At 42.6% G+C, this 21,763-nt stretch overlaps 2 protein-coding genes across 2 annotated transcripts in view; one reads left to right on the plus strand and one right to left on the minus strand.

Annotated features, from left to right (window-relative positions):
* Positions 1–2,475, plus strand: part of ARG2 (arginase 2) — a 35,122-nt gene extending 32,647 nt beyond the window's left edge. Inside the window, exon 9 of the mRNA NM_001017942.2 lies at positions 2,003–2,475. Within this exon, the coding sequence (NP_001017942.2) occupies positions 2,003–2,208 (206 nt within the window). The 3' untranslated portion in view covers positions 2,209–2,475. The remainder of the gene's footprint in view (positions 1–2,002) is intronic.
* Positions 2,438–20,642, minus strand: VTI1B (vesicle transport through interaction with t-SNAREs 1B). Its single transcript, NM_001079647.2, is given in 6 exon segments — positions 2,438–2,766; positions 3,989–4,050; positions 5,871–6,044; positions 8,213–8,404; positions 10,026–10,084; positions 20,388–20,642. Coding segments are annotated over 6 exon segments (699 nt in total). The 5' UTR covers positions 20,503–20,642; the 3' UTR covers positions 2,438–2,669.
* Positions 20,643–21,763: the final 1,121 nt, after the last annotated feature.

Below are 21,763 nucleotides of genomic sequence, written 5' to 3' on the forward strand. Positions count from 1 at the left end.
CTTGTGCCCTTTCATAGAAGTCTTACACTAGAGCTTGTTTGCTAGGACCTGTAACATGGGGATACTGGAAGATGAATGGCTGACAGGAAGATCAGTAAACTGAAAGCTAGGGGATCAAGAGTAGCTACAAGGGGGGAATTCCCTGGTGGTCCAATGGTTAGGACTTAACTTGGTGCTTTCACTACAGTGGCTGGGTTCGATCCCTGATTGGGGAACTAAGATCCCACAAGCTTCATGGCGCAAAAAATTAATAAAAAATTTTTAGAAAAGAGTAGCTACAAGAGGTTACTGTCCCCAAACTCATACTCATTTGCAAATACTTTCCATTTCTGTCAGAAAGCTCTTGGTTTTAAGGCTACTTTAAATGACCTCTCATTGTAAAATTTAAACAATTACTGCATGGTACTTCAATACCACCTCATGAAATTGGGGTTGAAATGGCATAGAGACCCCAGACTGAAAAGTCGAGGACTACAAGAAACCCTTGACTATCTGGGATGGGATATGGAAGTTGAGAAATGGTCTCCCTGGGTCTGGAGCCTACCAGAACCTTAGGCACTACATAAAGAAGAATGCTTGTCAATCAGATTTGATGGGACCAGAAAATCTTATTCTCAGACCTACAACTGAGACACTGTCAGCTGTCCTTGGCCAGTGAACCTGGAAATTCAGTTCTCCATTCAGGTTCCCACTGACACCACTTAGAGCAGAGATTAGTAACCTCTAGCTCTTAGATGGGGGCAGTGGTTATACCCTGTCCATCCCTCCCCTGCTGCAGTGTTATTCTATTCCAAAAGGCTGTCTGTCCTGAGACTATCAACTAGATAAAGCAGTTTGCTTAATCCACAAGGTGGCAGTAGTCTAGAAATATAGGTAGTATGTTTTTAACAGTTTGTACCCTCTTGATTTACTTCTGGGCTATGTAAAAGGTCCACATTTAGTAGGTGGAGATTGGATACAGATGCATGTGCAGGAGCTGGTGGACACACCTCTCACTGTAGTTCTGCACGGCGCACTGAACTCCGCATTGCTAAGGGACGGCACACTGTGCCGATGTACTAGCAGTGAAGGTACATGTACTAAAATGGGATATCCATAAGTCATTAGGTATATTCATCCATGTATCCAGGCTTTATGGCCACCCTAAATATTCAGATACTTGTATCCTCCAATCTAGTTTCTTCTAGTGACTCTTAAAGGAGGTAGATTAACTTCATCCAGAATAACCAACTAAAAATAAACACCCCAGAAGTAGGGGATATATATGTTGATGGGGAGGGGCAGAGGGCTGGGCTAGATAGGTTCTTTTATGGTCTAATCTTCCCGCCTCAAACCCTTTGGCACAAGTACCCAGACCCTCACAGAAGGTAACTGGAGTCCAAACTAAATATGACCAAGTGCAAGATACTACATCCATCTGAAGGGAGACCTAAGAACTGTGTCATACATGGAGCCTGTCCTGAGAGTTCAAACTTGCAGGGGTGAGAGTAAGGTATGCAGTAACAGCTATACTTTAGGACACACGGTGCCTTAAAAGCTACACAGCGCCAGAGTTCAGAAGTGGGAATAGAGTGCTGGCTAGTGAGACGTGAGAGATCTCATCACACAACTACAGGCAGGCATCTGGCAGGTCCCTGGAAATACTGGAAATGATACATTTTCCCAACTAGACTGGAAACTCCTACTGCCACCCCTGTTTACCCCTCACCCCGACCTTGCTCATCCTAACCAGAAAGCCTGTCAGCCATGCCTGTTACATTCATTACACAGGGATAACTGACTTAATTGCTTTAAAGGTTTCTCTCAATCCTGCCCCGGCATTACCAGTGTTTCTAACTTAAATTCATGCCCAAGAGGATGAGGGGTAAGGGCCTTCCTGACAGTGGGTAATTTTCTAGTAGAACATGACCCTTTCACCTTGGTGTGTTCTACCCAGGTGGGACGACCCTCACTGAAAGGAGCAGCTAGCAAGTTTTCTTGTTGTCCTGCTTTGTGTTTTCAGGGTTGCTCTCGGCCCTGGACCTCGTTGAAGTCAATCCTCGGTTGGCCGTGTCAGAGGAGGAGGCCAAGGCTACAGCCAGCCTGGCAGTGGACGTCATTGCTTCGAGTTTCGGGCAGACGAGGGAGGGAGGGCATATTGTCTACGACCAACTTCCAACTCCCAGCTCACCAGATGAATCAGAGAGTGAAGAACGTGTAAGAATTTAGGGAATACTGTTTGTTGACACGTGTGTCACAGTGGGCATTCCAGAGCCGTGAGGCGTTTGTGGTGACAGATACTGAATGATCATCTGGGTCAATACTGCCTTAATGAGAACATTTGTGCATTCTCACAATTGTACAGTTTCCTTCCCTTTCATTTTGGTGACCGATAATAGTACTGTACTGTATTTGGTTTTTTGACGCTCACAGGGTATTAATATGTTGGAGCGCTATGTAAACTTAAGTCAAATAAATGACATTTATTACCTTGGTATATCATACTGGTCTTATTGCTGTTCCTTCACATTTCAGTGGTCTTCTGTCTTCCTCCCTCCACCCACAGTCTGGCTACACAGTGCCTTCTTGAACCACTAGTTCACAGCAGCAATAAGATTTTTTCCACACCTCTAACGCCATTCATTCACAGAGTCACAGTTCTGGTCCACAACCCCTTCCCTATAGGAGGTTTAATGCCTGCGAAAGAATTTGTAATAAACCAGGCCTCCCAGAATGGCTAGCTCCAGTAAGATGACGATGGAAAGCAGCAGCTTGTTGGTTGTCACTCTACAAAGAGAAGCAAAGTGGGATGTAGTCAGAAGTCTGGGTAACCTTATTTCTTTCCATTCTTAATACTGAGGAGTTTGACCTGGGGCCAAGGCAGGATACTGTGAGGCAGACTGAATTTTTGTTCAATCATGTAGCCACTTAGTAACCTTGTAAATAATTACTACTATCTACCTCACAGAAATATTGAAAACCGGGGCAATAAGATACCAAAACATACAAATGTTTTTTTCTAAAATGTCTTCAAATAGTAATTAGTACTTCACTTTAAAAGTAGTTTTTCTATGATGGGCTAATTAGAAAAATATTAAATAAACATGTGAAAAAGTATACCATTTTTTAAATCAGTTAAATCAGATTTCAAAGTAGAAGCTCACTATCTAACCATCTATAGCTGCCCTGACCACATACTACAGCTGTGAGGACACATTAGGAGAAGGGGCGGTGGGAGACCCCAGTGTCCAAGTCCAGCTTGAGTACAGGAGGTGGTCCTGCTTTAGGATAAGTAACTAGAAGCTGGGAGTGCCTTTCAATGTCTTCTCAACTTCTTGCCTTTCTCTATAAAGGTAGAAATTTTTCTGAAGCTCCTATACTCTTTAACACAAAGAATCAAAATCAGACATTTTCTCCTGCTCCACAAGGAACTTACCACTGTTTTGGAAAATCTCACTCTCTTGCTAGTTCCATGACTTGGTTATGGTTTCACTCATACTACCTACACCGACTTACCCCCCAAATTCAGCCTCAGTGTCAATACTTCCCTTCTGCCCATGGTTCTGCTGCTGTTAGCATTTACCTAAAGGGTTTTTTCTCAAATCAACTCCTTGCTAACAAGACAGAACTCCCAAATAATGGCTGACTCCCATAAAGGGCAAGCAGAGCCAAAATCAAGTACAAAGCCAAAGCAGTGAAAAGTTTTCTAATTAAGTTTTTACAAATTTATTTCCAGGAATATCAAGCTCTGTTCTCATGTGCTGTCTTCTCTAAGGAATGTAAACTGGCATGAAAAGTCCTTCCGGTGGACCAGTTTTCCACTGCTCCGAATCAGAGCAGCATATATACTTCCAACAATGGATTTTTTTCTGGGATACTTAACTATGTGATATTCTTTATTTCTTCTGTTCTATCAGTACCTTTGCAAGTCATGGTTTAAAGCTTTGACATTCTCAGATGAAAGATTAGAATTAAGAGAAATTAATTGTGACTAATTTTTGAAACTTACTTTCTGGACATTGAGCGGAGAATCTTCCGACTTTTGCTCAAGTTTTCACTTGTATTTACCAGCTGAGAAGAGAAAATAGCAATTATTTCCCTCTTCTCACAGAAGTACACACTGTAGAACTGAACATTAGTAAACTGACGGTGTTAAAGGCTTTATGTTGAAAAACTCCCAGAAATCAAATCAATTTAAATGATGGCCTCTGTAAGTAGAAGAAACTGGAAAGGACAAGATACTTTAATACTTGTCAATAGGCCTAGGAATGATTGTATCCCAAGGCTGCTGTGAGGAGACCTCTGGGACTGAGCTAATCCTTCACTGTGGCTACACAACACAAAGTCTTCGAGTGTACCTTGCCAGTAACTGAAGTAACTCTGAGCAACTTAAGATGTGAATTTCATCAGCCCAAACTCCAGGACAGCCTCCTGAGCTAATGTTTGTTTTTGTAGCCTGGTGGATTACCACTTTTGAGATCTGGTTCTTTTTCCTTTTTTCTTTACCCTTTAAGAGATACTTATATTGAATTATGAAAGGAATTAATCTTTTTTTAAAAGCCTTTTTCCCCCCTTTTGGTTGCCTGTTACTAACCTATATAGCTGGAGGATATTTCAACAGATGCCACCTGCCATCTGTTCCTGTTCACCAGTGGCCTTGGTAAGTTGATCTCTCAGCTCATTCCTCAGCTTTAAAATTCAACTAATCCATCTAGTAAGTTCAAAAGTAAAAACAAACCATGCAATCTGCAAACAAGCTGCTTTCTCTGCAGTTTACCTTGAATTCAGTACTTTACTGTGAATTTTCACTGAGGAGGGTGATACCTGACTTGATTTTAAGTTGTCAAAATCATTCTGACTTGATTTTAAGAGTGGAGAATTACGGCTATTAAGGTGGGAAAATAAGGGCTCAGTGTGGGGATTTGAGATGACTTTCTCGTACCTAAGTCTTGCCCATAGTATCTGTGTTTCATTTATCTACCTCATGTTCTTAATACAGCATTCCACTGGCAGTTTTTACCATTCCTTTGCAGATGGTACAGAAAGGAAGAAATAAGTTGTTTTTCAGAGCCCCTTAGAGTGATAAGTGATAGTAGATTAGAGGCCACAGTACAGTCATCATTTGGCCTAAGTATTTTGTTTTCTCACAGTCATCTCCCTTAGTTTGTAGTAGTAGTAGTGTTAATTGCTCAGTCATATTTGACTCTGTGATCCCGTGGACTGTAGCCAGCCACGTCCTCTGTCCATGGGACTTCCTAGGCAAGAATACTGGAGTGGGTTGCTATTTCCTACTCCAGGGGATCTTCTCGACCCAGGGATTGAACCTCTGTCTCCTACACTGCAGGCGGATTCTTTACCACTGAGCCATCAGGGAAGCCCATGATCTCCCTTACCTTAGGTTAAGAAGAGTCCAGGATTAAACCTCTATAAATTGTCAGTAGTACTATTTTATGACACGTGGAAAATAGCCTTGGCTCTAAATGACAGGAAAGCTTAGAATCTTTTAAAGTAAATGTTGCTTTCATAAGAATAGCAGGTGTTCTACTAGATGTGTGAGAAACAGAAATTTAGTTCATAATACAGGACCTAATATAGGACCTAATAAAAGGATGGTATGGCTACAATCCTATTTGACAATCTTCACTAAATGTAGAAACTGGGTTTTCTGCAATCGCAGTCCCCCTGCCCAGTGACCTCTAAATCTTACAAGTAAAATTACTTCCAAGGGATATGTTTTAGTCAAGCAAATTACGAACAGAGAAAAGCATAAGAACCTAAAAAATCATACCCTGAATTTGGAACTGCGGTTGCTTCTGACAGCAGCAAAGCATCAGGGTGTAATGGGCCCACTTACTTTCCCCATTCTTGCCCTTCTATCCACCCAGACTTACTCTACTCTTGGTACGTTCCAACTGGTCACGTTGCTCCCCCAGCTCTTCTATGATTTCTGAGCCAATCTGGTCAGTCTCTGCAGCAATACGATGAGAACGCTCAATACTCTGGGTGGCCCGATTCAGGCTGTCAGTGCCTTGCAGAAGCAATGCCCTTTGAGACTGTAGCCGATTCTGACAGGAGTATGAAAGGGAATTGTTAGACTTCTTTCGTTATAAATGAATTTATAAGAAGGGATATAGTGTGCAGTAATTTTCATACTTGTAAGACAATCAAAGATGCTAATGAATCAGACTACAAGAGAACCTGGGATTCAATCTAGGATCACAATACCTCCCAGTCCACTGCTTGTTGCACTTAAGTGAGGCAAGGAGAGGATTCAATACACCAGAGCATCTTCCTTGTGCTCCTGACGAATCTGAACTGACTCATGTGCTTCCTGGACTAGCAACATCTGAGAGGCAATGGCCCAGATCTGGGATGCAGGAGCTACCTAAAAATTCATACATCCTATCATTTTGATAGGGCAAACCAACTAAACTCTACAGCCTTAGAAATAGTGTAATTCACTGAAAGTTCCCACTGATTGGTACTGAGTGACCATGAATAAGCTATTCGTTTTCAGCACACATAGAAATCACTTAAAAGTGTGAGACTACTACTCTCTGGAAAAAAGTAGCTACACCCTTGGTAAGCATCCAAAGAATTTCGCCTCAGGCCAAACAGAAAACAAATCCTGAAGTTGTTACACTGGTGATTTGCTCTCAAGGGAGGTAGTATCCGGGGCCAAGTAAAGCGCACTATTTCTGAAACTCCACCAAAGTATTATTCCACCTATTCCTAAGCACAGGAGGCATGAAGACCGAAGCAGCCTTTGTCAGGCCAGAAATAACTACTGACAGAAATGGAGGCAGCTCTAAGTTCTCAGCTCTTCCGAGCATACATGTGCACCAACTCTGGAAAAGGGGTCAGCTCACAAGGCCTATTTACTGAGCAGGTGACCATTAGCACTCGATACCACCATTAAGAAGCCGAAAGGTGTGTTTCCAGATCAGAAGCAACAAGAAGGCTTTTTCACTTCATATATAGCACAGACAAGTGAGGAAACCACTGAATGAGGCTGAAATGAACTCCAGTTTACACTGGCTTAAAGGCAGCAGGAAAACAACATTTTTAAACATAGAAGATGAGGATTTTCAAATGATTGGGCTTAAGAAAGAGGAGGCAGAGACAGTAAGGTCACATGAATCAACCCCAGATTTGGAACAGTAATTCTACTGAAAGTAGTTTATATACCTATATTGTTTTTATAATTTCTGAAACTAATAATTTTAAAGAAAAATTATTGCTTGGAATTATCTTCCCCCGTTTTGTTTTTTGGGGCTTTTTGGGTCACAGATGACCAAAGTCACTGTACACCTTTCATCTCACTTTTAACAAGTGCTCCTTGCGTGTGTTTTCCCACTCTCCTTTGAAAATTTTATATCATTCTCAAAAACTCTAGTTTTCACATCAGGAATGTCAGGCCAGTATCATGTGAATATCTCAAACTACGTTTAGGATGCTTCATGAAACAGGATTTGTTTAACACTGTGTCATCACCCTTTCTACATCCATACAGTCTACACTAGTGGGTCCCCTTCCACTTCTCTCCCACATTACCAGACAGGCCATTTCTACTTTGTGCTGTGGAGCATAATCCCAAATGTAACACATGAAATTTAATCTTTGTGAACCTTTTCTCCTTTACCTATCTAGCTTCTTTAGACAGTTTGAGAATACACATTTTCAATTTAGTAGTCTAATTTTATAAATGAGAACACTGTAGGCTAGAGAGGCAGTCTGGCTCACTTTCTATTATGATGAGTAAGGTGTCAGCCCCCCTTTTTTGAGGAACATCCTGCTTTCTCTACTGTATCTGGGCTATTGGACCATTGATACAAATGTAAGGAAAAGTGTGGGTTACTTTTGTAACAATGCTCTGATAAGTTAAAATCCTAACTGAACTCTGGGGGGATATGTGAGAAAGAAACTGGATTAGTGAGTCAGACTACAGAGTCCAGGTGTAACATGAATAGGTAACGCCTGCATATCACCACTACCCATCAAGCACTGTTTTATACATAAAGGATACAAAAAAATCTAAACAGGTAAATTGTTTGGAATGGTCTGCATTAAATTCAGTAGAGGCAGGCACCCAAGGGGAGAAGGGAAATTGGATGCAAGAAAGAAGATAAGATGGAAAAAACCAGTCAAGTATGCAACTGATAACATCAACTGTACTCCACAATTCTGTTAATCACTGTGCCACAGACCCACAGGGAAGACAGCTGATGCTCACCATATGCTCGTTCTCCACAGCGTATGTGCCATATTTCATGTCTCCTCGGGCCCCAGGAGTGGCTGTCAAAGGCGTACTTCTCACTTCCCGATGGAGTTTGGCAAGGTCCTTCCGGTAGGTTCGCAGCTTAGACATCATAGGGTTACGAAAAGATAGGGGTGCATAACGCAGTTCCTCTTCCATTTCTGCCAGCTAGGAAGGCAGAAAGTAGTGAGTAGACGGCCTGCTTCTATTCTCTCTCATATGGGTAATATGTCTAGTTTGGACTAATCAAACCACAAGCCATCCTAAATAAATACTCAAAATGTGGCCCAGGAGGGCAGGGACCACATGTGACACCTTCACTTCATTACTGAGTGCTTGGCATAGTGCCCAGCAGGCACAGAACAGGCCTTCAAAAAGTATGTGATGAATAAGTGAGAAAACTAACAAGTACCTTATAGCTTATTAAACATTTTGACATATATTTTCTCATTTAATCCTCACAACAGATCAAAAAGGTAGAAAATAGTTTTACTTCATATATGAGACTCGAAGAAACCTGTTCAAGATTACATAAGTCAGGATTCCAGATCTTCATACTCTTTTCAGTATACCAAGTTCTTAGCCTGTTATGGTCCAAGTGCTATCACGAAGCACTTAAGGACCTACTGTACTAAAAATAATTAGGGGTATGGCATCAAGGTTCTTCCCTTCCTCCTCCTGAAAATCAACTGTTTGTGTCCATGTCAGAAAAACCAGGGGTCCAAATCCTTTCCATTTTTCTGGGACAAGTAAATTGTAACACACAGACTCATTTGTAAGAGGCCATGAGTCATTTTCTTCTGCTTTGGATGGCTAGAGTAGGACTAGTTAACTTTAGAAAATGCTACCAAGATGTTAACTGAAAAAGAGGCCTAGCTCTGTAACAGATATCACAGATTTATGCCCAGTAATGCAAAGGTATTAGAAAAGTTTCTGGTACTCCCATTTTGAAGGTGATAGTTTCCACAGTCTGATAGGTTGATCCTTCTTCAAATACATGCAGAGCAGAAAAAAGGATGCAGATGGGCTTAACTTCTAAAAACTTCATTGGAATAAAGGAGTTATTCTTCAACAAACAATAAAGTTCTGTGGCTTAAAAAGAATTCTTCAGTCTACTCTGGGGTAGCAGATACTAGAGGCAACTATTTCTTTGGAGTGCTACCAGAGACCGAGATTTTAGCTCCAGCCTCCTAAAAGGGTTTGCTAAAGCTAGAGCACAGTGTAATGAAGACAGAGGACCCTTACTTCTAAAAGGTAAGAGCAAAACTTGCTTTTTTTTTTTTTTTTTAAGAAAAGTCACAGGTTAAATGAGAAGCAGTTCTTAAACTGCTTAGCAACCTGAACCAACTTCTGATAAGCTTTGGGTCCTGACTGAGAACTCATCCTGACCATGCATGCCTTGCCCAAGGTACCAAAACCTTCTATTTTTTAAAACAAGGCAATGTGAGTAGGAACCACCTCTGAGGTCCATTTTCTGTGACAGTAAGTTTAACAAGGAGAATAAGTTATCTTAATGGCCAGCTTTTAAAATGTGCTTTCAAAAGTCCACCCTTGTAAAAGGAGAATGTCCTTATTGTATCAGCAATGTTTTATCAAGGACTCACTTCGGGGGAGTGTTCAAGTTTTACTCAATACCCATCCCCATCAACTGGCCTCATTTAGTAAGAACTAATCAAAACTAAGGTCAACAGACGGGAACAGTTAAATCTGTGATCATAATGTCATAAGCATTACTTCTGGCAAAGACCAACAAACAGGAAGAGGAAATAAGAATTGTTCCTGTTCTCACCGTTTCATTTGCTTCCTGTTGCTTTTCATCGAAATCTCTAATCAACTTCTTCTTCTCTTCTGGAAAAGATAGATGAGTTTTAAATACTCAATCCTGCTTCCAAACATTTATTTGTAGAGGACATATCCTCTGCTTAGAATATACTCCCCATTCCCTTCCTGGGGGTACCCTACAGTACTTAATCACTCCTAAAAGACACTTAGAAAAGTAAGGTAACTAGTTACCACAATTAACGGGGAGTGGGGGAGGGGGTAGTAGTGGGGATGGGGTGGGGAGGTGGTGGATGGTATTACCACTGGCATTTAAGTGCCCAGGGAACAAGAGTACCTATGCTAGGGACAGTCCTGCGTAACAATGATCTGGCCCCAAAGACCAAGAGCATTCCTACTAAGAAAGAAAACAGGTCTAAATTATTGTCAATCTTTTTTCACGGACCCTAACAAAGGGACCAGGCACGGTTTGATCAATAAGAATGTTTAACAATACCAGTTCTCTGAAATCTTCATCCCCATGGTAAATCACATTTCTACATTAACCCTTATCCACTGCTTTTCTGCCAAATATATTCAAAGCCCACCTACTTTGCTCTCTGGAGAGCCTGCAAGGCATACAGCACAAGTTTCTTAGCCATACCCACTGGCAGCGGTATAGGAAATGATGTAAAATACCATTGACTCACACAGGGGAAAATGTCATTCCTTGTTCAATCCTTTGCATCCTGTCATTTTAGTTCTAGTAAGTCTTTAATACCTAAAAACTACTAATGTCCTCTTTAAAAAAATAGAACAGGCTTTAGCCCCAAAGCAAGGACATCTAACTAAATCAGCATTCTTTTGTCTTCATTGTAGTTTTTCTGATCATATAGCTAGGTTCCACAGATTTTCCATCTAAGACAGTGATATAAAATGTCCTTTTAAAGGAACTTTATATGTTAAATAAATGCATTTTACATGAAATACTGATATAAAGGAAATACTGCTACTGCTGCTGCTAAGTCACTTCAGTCATGTCCAACTCTGTGCGACCCCATAGACAGCAGCCCACCAGGCTCCCCCGTCCCTGGGATTCTCCAGGCAAGAACACTGGAGTGGGTTGCCATTTCCTTCTCCAATGCATGAAAGTGAAAAGTGAAAATGAAGTCGCTCAGTCGTGTCCGACTCTTAGCGACCCCACTTACTGCAGCCTACCAGCCTCCTCCATCCATGGGATTTTCCAGGCAAGAGTACTGGAGTGGGGTGCCATTGCCTTCTCCGATAAAGGAAATAATTACAGTAAAAATGGTGCTTAGACACACCACAATGATGAAGGGAGTACCTGGTAAACTTTGGATGGGGGGAAGTGCTGGGGAGAAAATGGGCTTAGGTTTTGGTCTTAGCTTTGGGCCTAACTCAACATGTAAGCCTGGATAATTCTCTTCATCTTTTTGGGACCTAACCTCCTTCCTCAGCCAGGAAATGAGGAGGCAAATCACACCTAAGAAGCAAAAATTAGCCCTATTTATGAGGAGTTTGTTTTTTTTCAAATGTATACAGCAAAATGAATGTTCTCCCTGGAAATCTACACATAATCTACTTATTACCACAAAACTGTCACTTCTTATAATATTTTTTGAATTCATCTTTTGGGATTACATTCACAATCTGGGATACTTTTTTTTTAATTGTGGTAAAATACATATAACATAAAACTGACCATTTTGGCCATTTTAAGTGTACAGTTAAGTGGCATGAAGTACATTCACAATGTTGGGCAACCATCACCGCTATCCATCTATAGAACCTCTGCGTCATCCCAAACTGAAACTCTCCACCCAGTAAACACTAACTCCCTATATGCCCTCCCCTCAGACTCTGGTAACCACGATTCTGCTTTCTGTGTCTATGAATGTGACTACTCCAAGCACCCCATATAAGAGGAATCATACAGTATTTGTCTTTCGTGTTTGACTTATCTCACGTAGCATAAAACCTTCAAGGTTCCTCCACACTGTAGCATGTATGAGGACAGTCTGTGTGTTTTTCACTCAGTGTCATTTCCAAATACAAGCCGGCACTGCCATCAACTGAAGTAAGAGCAATCTTTACCAATGCCAAGAAAACAGCAGAGTAAGGCTTATGAAGGGATGGCACACGGGTACTTAACATGCTGTCCTAAGATTTTCTTGGATAACTTTGTTTACCCTGATTTTCATCTCACACCTTGACTTTCAAACCCAATCCCATGTTGGAAGTAACACCACTGTCACGCTTTATATAGATTTATATTGTGTTAATCACATAGCATCTAGCATGTTGGCTGTCCACTACTTTTTAATGTAAATCACTTGGCTATATATATTCTATAGTCTCAACTTGAGCTCAATCTCCCTCTGCGTAGAGAAATTTACTTTTTCTTTTATACATCCCATAGGTTCTAGAGCTCTAAACCTGGTAGGGTGCTTCTTAGACACTGTTATTGCCTGCAAGAGTCAAGTGACAATCCACCCTTTACTAAGCTGCATTCATTGTCATGCGCATTCCCTTAATACGTATTCCAGGTGAACTAGTTTTCACCATGAGAGGGTAACAGGCAGGAAGGCCAGGGGTCTCCAAATAGAGGAAATAGCCTGCAAATGTCAGACATTTTTATCTCTCTTAAGCGGCAGGAGGAAACAAACTAGCAATATTTTTTCCTTCTCTATACAAATTTAAAGGGAGGTTTCTCTTAAAACACTGTGTTGCCATAATGACACCCGGTTTCGCCTGAAGTTAGCTATTCTCGAGCCTAGAGATAACCAATGCCTTTTTCTTATGGAAATGTTTGTCTTAAGCTATGCTAATGTACCATGCCTTTACCCCAAACTCTGTCTCCAAGTCGGTTCCGCCTCTTGGCCCAGAACCTACTTGACAAACCAGTATGGATATTGTTCCCCTAATCTATGTAAATGAAACTATTTGTATGGTGGTCTGCCCTTCTTCAATACTCAAGTTAATCATTTTATGGCCCAGGATAAACCATTTGGTGCCAAGATTATCCCAAAATGCATCTTATGGGTGAGGGGCCTGGTGCCATTCTGAATTTTAAGACATTCCTTTCTTTCATTAACAGACTGCTAGTGACTATATAACATCCAGCTAAAGACTAGCAGGGGGGTACTCTTTCTGCCCCCTTCTGATGCCTATGTCAGAAGCTTTCTCTATCTCCTTTATACTTCAATAAAACTTTATTACACAAAAGCTCTGAGCGATCAAGCCTCGTCTCTGGCCCCGGATTGAATTCTTCTCCTCCGGGGGCCAAGAATCCTGGTGTATTCGCGTGATTCAACAACAACCTTTCAACCACACACTGCTCACAACGCACCGCCCCCCTCCCCCCAAAAGGAGAAAGTTCAGGCAAAGCTAAAGGCCTACCTCTTGACCAACCATGAGATAACCACCATGAAATTACCACCACGAGTCAAAGTGTTAGCTGTTCTTTGCAACCCCATAGACTGTAGCCCATCAGGCTCTCCTGCTCATGGAATTCTCCAGGCAAGAACACTGGAGTGGGTAGCCATTCCCTTCTCCAGGGGATCGTCCCTGACCCAGGGATTGAACCTGGGTCTCTCACACTGCAGGCAGATCTCCCTGTCTGAGCCAGCAGGGAAGTGCCAAAGCAGCCTTATTATCCTTGAGTGGGCTGTGTTTCCACCCATCAGCAGTGAAATATCTGCAATCAAGAATGGCTACTTCCATGGAGAGCTATCATATTATTTTATAATGAGCATTCACAAAACTGTTGCGTGTCACCACTCCTCTAAAGAGGCACATCTCCACACTCAAGCACACTCACTCACTTCTGATCCAAGATGACAGTATTCTATAAGTGCATTCTGGTCCTAGATTTTTCTACATCTCTGTTAGTCCTAAGTTCTCCTCGTTTAATCTTTGTTAAAGGATATGAATATCTACTTTCCTAAGAGACAAATTCTAGAATAATTCAAAGAATGCAGCTGTATAATAAGAATTGGGGTACGGGGGCGGCAAGGCAGTCCACAGTCTTGATCCTTTCACTAACTTCCCTGCGTGATTCTGTTATTCTCAGTCTTTTTGGAATACTCTACTCTCTGATTTCATAAGACATATATTCTCCTATGAGTGCTCTACAGCCTGTATACTTTTAAAGATTCAAGAGATGGAACCCCTACCCAACTGAGAGGTATCAATACCTGTTCCTTTATGCTTTGCTCAAAATTGTGAAATTAATCAATGTTAAGAGCTAAGATGGCCCTCAGAAGTCATCTAGTCTAACCTCATTTTATAGTTGAGGAAACCAGAGCCTGAAGAAACTGTCTTCCCCAAGGCCATAGAAAAGAGCAGATGTAACTAGAACACTAGTTACAGAATGCAAGTCTCCTATCTGTGGCACTGTACACCATGTACACTATGGCACTGAGGGGTACTTTCATGCTCCCAAGGTACACAGGTATAATCTTTTCAAATCTCTTCATTTTTTAGGGAGCTAGAATTAACACTACAATCAACTACAAAACAGCAGGACTGACACCAGGTAGAATGGACACCGGGAACTCAGAAAGAATGAGCTACTCTAAATAACACTATTTCTGATCCCTCATGTCTTTCCAAACCATTCACATGTGAGTGACTCACTCTGAAGCCGAATGTTTGGCGAACTAGGTGCATGGCAGCACAATGTCTCAGACATGGAATAAAATGAAACACCAAGCTCTGAAAGCGCTAGAGGAAGCCCACCTCATCTCAACCAAGGTGGCAGCCTCTCCATCTTGTAGAAAAAGAAAAGAAGGTAGCTCAGTCATGTCCGACTCTTTGTGACCCCATGGACTATACAGGCCATAGAATTCTCCAGGCCAGAATACTGCAGTGGGTAGCCTTTCCCTTCTCCAGGGGATCTTCTCAATCCAGAGATGAACCCAGGTCTTCCCCACTGCAGGTGGATTCTTTACCAGCTGAGCCACTTGTCGGCGGTTTGAATTTTCATAGCCCCAGAATGACTCATCTTGGTCCACTGTTGCTGCTGCTAAGTCACTTCAGTCGTGTAAGACTCTGCGACCCCAGAGACAGCAGCCCACCAGGCCCTGCCGTCCCTGGGATTCTCCAGGCAAGAACACTGGAGTGGGTTGCCATTTCCTCCTCCAATGCATGAAAGTGAACAGGCAAAGTGAAGTCGCTCAGTCATGTCCGACTCTTAGTGACCCCACTTACTGCAGCCTACCAGGCTCCTCCGTCCATGGGATTTTCCAGGCAAGAGTACTGGAGTGGGTTGCCATTGCCTTCTCCGTCTTGGTCCATTAGAACTGTGGAAATAACCTCAGTTTCACCAGATCTTTAAAATTTGTGATTAGTGCTTTTGGTGCCCCCTTGTGGCACTTCTAGGACCTACATTCTCTGCAGACCTCATGGTTAACCTGATCTCACACCATAAAGGAAATTAAAGCATCAGATCCCTCTAAGCTTGGTTCCTCAATTATAAATAAGAAATATAACACCACTAACCTGTATAGTTGTCTGAAAAATACAACACACATAACAAACATGCAGCAAATGCTAAGCTCATTAAGGGTTCAATAAATAGTGACTACCAGTGTTTTTTAAAGTAAATTCCTAGGTAAGAAGAACTAAGCGAAAACTAAATTTAAAGAATATGAAGTGTTGGAAAAATTAAAATTCTGCAGTCAGTGAGTAATTGTGTTTACCAACCTGCTACATATCGTCCTCCATAGTTATCATTTTTTCTGGTTTCCAAAATAGTGGAGTTTCGTGTATAGCAACTGAAACTTAAGTGAATTAAAGCGAAAAACGAATAATTTTACAATGTTCATTACAACATGTGGAGAGATGCCTTCAGGTGCTACGAAACTAAAACGAGAAATCATGACTACAGGTATTTACTGTATTAACTGGATAAGAATTTACAGCAGCCTGAGATATGTGGAGAGACCTCTTCAGATGCTGCAAAACTAAGACTACAAATTATTGTTGTGGGTGTTTAAAGTAATAATGAATTAATAAGTATCACAAATGCTAGTGGACTGTCACTTCCATACAAACCTCCTAAAGTAGGACACACTGTGTCTGTTAATCCTATCCTTTTTAAAAATAGGTGTATACATTGATTTTAAAAGTGATGACAATATGGAAAACGTGGTAAATAAAATCACCTTCAGTTTCAACATTTAATTATATATTGATAGTTACTATTTTCTTCCCAACAATTCACAATATTTATACAACCATTCAACAAATATTTATAGAGCACCAAGTATGTACTAGGCATTGTTCTAGGTGCTTGAGTGCTAAGTCGCTTCAGTCATGTCTGACTCGCTTCGACCCTATGGACTGTAGCCTACACCAGGCTTCTCTGTCCATGGTATTTTCCAGGCAAGAGTACTGGTGTGGGTTGCCATATCCTTCTCCATCTAGGTGCTTAGAATATACAAGTAACAAAACAGACAAAATATAGAGCTTACAACAGAAGAGGAGGGAACGCTTCCAAAGTCTTTTATGAGGCCAGCACTACATCGATACCAAAACCAGAGAACATCACAAGAAAAGAAGATTACAGGCCAATATCCCTGATGCAAAAATCCTCAACAAAATATTAGCAAAACAAAGGGCATTTTCCATAAAACCAGAACAAACAATCCAAATATTTGTATGGAACAACAAGAGACCGCAATTAGTCAAAGCAATCTTGAAAAAGAACAAAGCTGGAGGCATCATGCTTTCTGATTTCAAACTACAGCTCACCGTTGAACAAGAGTATTAATTGGGCAGGTCCCCTATACAAACATTTTTTTCAACAGTAAATTCTATAGTACCATATAATCTGTGGTTGGCTGAATCTGCAGATACTGAGGAACCTTGGATAGGAGGGACAATAAGCTACACTAGGATTTTCAGTTACACAGAAGGCTGGTATTCAAGGGTTAACTGTATATTATAAAGCTATAGTAATGAAAACAGTATGGTAACTGGCATTAAAACAGATTCAAAGCTCAATGGAATGGAAAAGACAGCTCAGAAAAAAAATCCACCAATGTATGGTCCCCAGCATATTTTTGTGCCTCTCTTTCAACCTCTACTCAGTCACCAGCGTTCTCCTAAAATACAATCATATGGTCCGATTTTATTTTAGAATCTGTATTTTGTTCAGGATTTTTGCATCTGTGTTCATCAGGATAGTGGCCTGTAATTTTCTTTTCTTGTGATGTTTTCTGCCTTTGGTATCAACATGGGCTGGCCTTTAAAAGAATTTAAAATCCTTTATTGATTCTCCATATCAAGTTTAGATGTCTTAATGTGATATTTAGGTCCCTTAGTGGAAACAGTTTCAGACTTTATTTTTTGGGGCTCCAAAATCACTGCAGATGGTGACTGCAGCCATGAAATTAAAAGATGCTTACTCCTTGGAAGGAAAATTATGACCAACCTAGACAGCATATTAAAAAGCAGAGACATTACTTTGCCAACAAAGGTCCGTCTAGTCGAGGCTATAGTTTTTCCAGTGGTCATGTATGGATGTGAGAGTTGGACTGTTTAGAAAGCTGAGTGCCGAAGAATTGATGCTTTTGAACTGTGCTGTTGGAGAAGACTCTTGAGAGCCCCTTGGACTGCAAGGAGATCCAACCAGTCCATCCTAAAGGAGATCAGTCCTGGGTGTTCTTTGGAAGGACTGATGCTAAAGCTGAAACTCCAGTACTTTGGCCACCTCATGCGAAGAGTTGACTCATTGGAAAAGACTCTGATGCTGGGACGGATTGGGGGCAGGAGGAGAAGGGGACGACAGAGGATGAGATGGCTGGATGGCATCACCGACTCGATGGACTTGAGTTTGGGTGAACTCCGGAAGTTGGTGATGGACAGGGAAGCCTGGCGTGCTGCAATTCATGGGGTCGCAAAGAGTCGGACACGACTGAGTGACTGAACTGAACTGAACTGAAGGGTCTGGCTGTGTCTTATTTATCTCATCTACTACTGATCTCCCATACACATCTTAAGTTTCAGTCATAGTTCTGAATATTTGACTTTTTTTTTTCCCCTTCCTTTGTTGTCTCTTCTCATTTCCCCTCTCAGGCAAACTCCCAGTCAACCCTTTACACTCAGAAGTTCTCCTTTCTGAGAAGGAAGGAGAACTCCCCTACGGCCATGTTAGCCTTTCTGTCACGGTCTCAAAACTATCTTAGGACTTATCATACACTTTGGAAATCTGCTCCCATTTAAGGCAAGAACCATAGAACTCCCCAGACCCAGGATACTGAGTGATACATAATTCTTGACAGATGTTCATTGAAAATACTGAATTCAATTACAGAGCATAAGCTAAATGCAAGGGATGTGTTATGTATTAATATATTATTCAGTGCTTAATAATTCATGATAGGAAAGCTTTGGAAAGCCTATGAAGTCGTCTCAGAAGAAAAAAAGGATTCAGAGATGACACCCCAGTATGTTTGCTTAATTAAATCCAACTTATTCAACAAATATTTACTGAGGAACGTAAACAAAGCAGTGAATAAAGAGACTGAAGGCTGTTGAAATTCTTATAACCTGGGGATATGCAAATACTATACATACTTACCCACTGAACAACTACGGGTTACCAGCAACTTGTGTTGAGAGTATTTTGTACTTGGGTAGAAATTCACACCTTTTTGATTGTCCTCTTTGCAGCAATTAGAAGTTCAGGTAGATGACAAAAGTGAATACAACTAAGTTTTGTATTTTTGGAAACAGAATATCCTTTGGCATTATTTACCCTTCCCTGATGGCTCAGTTGGTTAAAGAAGTTGCCTACAATGCAGGGGTTTCAATCCCTGGGTTGGGAAGATCCCCTGGAGAAGGAAATGGCAACCCACTCCAATCTGGGAAATGCCATGGACAGAGGAGTCTGGTGGACTACAGTCCATGCAGTTGGAAAGAGTCAGACACCACTTAGCAACTAAACCACAAGCACACCCTTACAGAAACAAATCTTGCAAAATTTAAATCAACACCAGGCTGAAAAAAATGATCTATTTTTCAACCATGTAAATCAGATCTAATCACTCTCCTGTTCTGTAGCCTTTAACTTCAAGTCACTGTATTTAGATAAAGATGCAAATCCCTCTCCATGGTTCACGTGGCCCCACACAATCTGGCCCTTTAAAACCTTATCTACTACTAGTATTTCCTTTGCTCATTCCACCCTGAACACACTGGCCCTCTAGCTCTTCCTACAGCATACCAAACTCACTTCTGCTTAAGGACTATTAGAGTACTATTCTGTCCTCCTGAAACTTATTTCTCCCAGATTTTTGCATGGTTCACTCCCTTACTTCAAGTCTCTGCTCAAACGCGACCTCCTCAAAGAGGCCTTTCACAGCCACCCAATCTACAATTAGGGCTTCCCCATTCCTTGCCCTGCTTTATTTTCCTGTATGGCCCTTAACACCACTTCCTAATATTTATATATCATCATCGACCTGTAAGAACAGAGATCTGTAAGTCTTTTCACAGCAATTTGCAATATTACCAGCATCTAGACAGTACCTAGTGCACAGCAGCCTCCTTAATAAGTATATGTTAAACAAAAGTATGAGTTTCATTCTCACCAGAGTCATTCAATTCATGTGACCTTGGGTAACTCTCAGAGCAAACACTCAAGCTTCCATGCTTCAGTAAAAGCAATGGAAGTCTCATCGGCCTTGCCATCAAGATCTACTACTATGACAGACCTTCCTATACAGATTCAACCAGAAAACTCTTAGCTCCCCCAAGTCAAGCTTGCAGCACACTGCATTATGAAATCAAGAGCCAGGAAGGTCTAAGCAGAGGTCATAAAAGGATCGCACCTGAAGGCCACCATCCTTATTTTAAAGACCAATCCCTCCCTCAACCCCTACCCGCCCCCAAGGCTGGTTATTTACACCAGCCTCAAAAGTTATGATGGCTTTGGGTTCTTAACCCTTTTTGTGCTACAGGTCCTTTGCCAATCTGGTGAAAACTATGGGTCTCTGGAGAATACTTTCAAGCGGGAAAAACAAAATATTGAGAGCCACAAAGAAAACCAATTATACTCAGTTTACAGATTTAAGGGTCACAGGTCTAAGGTCTCTCATGCCCATCTTGCCACAGTGAAAATGAAACGAGCGAACTCTGAAGGTTACAGGGGATTCAAGAGAGAGATGACACTCCGCGGTGGATTCCTGGGTACCTAAGTGGCAGCACCGAGATTCTGGACGCCGGGACTCAGCCAGCCCTAGGGGGCGTGTCTGAGGTTGCCAAGCGAGGAGACGAGAGAGTGGGTCTGGGAAGGAGGTGGGGGCTCTTCCTCCCGGTGCTAGCGGAGCGCTGTTCTCGTTGGCTCATCCCGCCCCCACCTCACCTGTCCCTGCCATCCCCAGGAGCCGCTCCGGCACCCCTCGTAGGTCTTCATGGAGGCCGCGGAAGATCTCGTGCAGTTTCTCGAAATGCTCCGAGGAGGCGGCGGAGGTGGCCATGGCGCAGGCCGCTCTCGAGCAGCGGGCGCCGAGATTCCGGGCCCAGGGCCCGCACCTATTCCGCCGTCAGCCGCCTAGCCCCGCAGGCATCACGGCGACCGCCGCCACAGTCGCCCAAGACGAGGCGCTTCCGGGGCCGCGGCGGGGTCCTCCCGGGCCGGAATGCCCACCCCCTGCATGCCGTCACTGACGGCGCGCCGGGCGCCAAAGCCTGACAGAAAGTTAGTCTGGCTCCGTCGCCCGGGAGACTCCTGAAGGGGTGGCAGCGCTTTGGCGCGAGCGGCAATCTCGGAACCCCGGAAATACTCAGTCCGAGGCTGGGGGGAAGCCCGATGGCGGAAGGAAAACCTGGGCACCCGCGGGCCGGGCGACGTGGCCGCCTCTTTCCTGGGCCCCGCCTTCCGGCAAGGGTTGGGGGAGCTGCAGTGCAAGCCGGGGGTTGTAGTTCGGCGCGGAAGACGCTCCGACTCGGAAGTCACGAGTTGCTGGGGGCGGTGATGCTGCTGTAACCGTGGCCGCCGGCATGACCCTGATGCGCAGAGGTTAGGTATCAGTTGGCACCTGGCCGTCGTCTTCATAATCATCGCACTGTGTGACTATCCTGATTTCCTCAATTCACATTCCGGCTGTTAGCTTTCAGTTCTCAGAAGATAGTTGGACCAGGTACCTGCCTGCCCTGAGCTGAAAGCACTTTCGGGGAGCAGGTGACCGGAGTGACATGCTTTCAGGAGTGGTCCCCGGGCAGCAGTGTGACCCCTCAAGTATGCGCTCAGCCTCTTATTTGGGCTGAGCTCAAATATGGGCTTGCTCATGCAGTCATTCACTCAGCAGGTGTTTGTCAATTTAAGCATAGTCTTTATACTGGGTTCTGGGCATGTGTTGGTGAATAAAAGATTCAGCCTCTGCGCTTGGATAATTTATAATGTAGTGAGCAAGGCAGACCTGGTTTCATCAGGTCTCTTTCCCATTAAGTGTCATGTGTTAACAATTACAAAGCCTTTTCCTGCACTCTGTGGGTTTCCATGGTTAGTGGGGGGAAATTCCTGTTTCCGTTGATTATATGGTTTGCCTATGGAGTTCATTCTGAAATGTTTCCTTGGCAGCCCAATACTGAAGACTCCCCACACATTAAGATACATATGACTGTTCAAGGGGAAATGATTTGGTGATGTATATCTCCTGGGCCCTTATTTTTATTAGACTGAATTCACTGACCTTTGATTCAACAAACATTTGTTGAGCTCTTTGCGTAGCCAAGTCT

The sequence above is a fragment of the Bos taurus genome, chromosome 10 (genome assembly GCF_002263795.3).
Source record: "Bos taurus isolate L1 Dominette 01449 registration number 42190680 breed Hereford chromosome 10, ARS-UCD2.0, whole genome shotgun sequence".
Taxonomy (NCBI): domain Eukaryota; kingdom Metazoa; phylum Chordata; class Mammalia; order Artiodactyla; family Bovidae; genus Bos; species Bos taurus.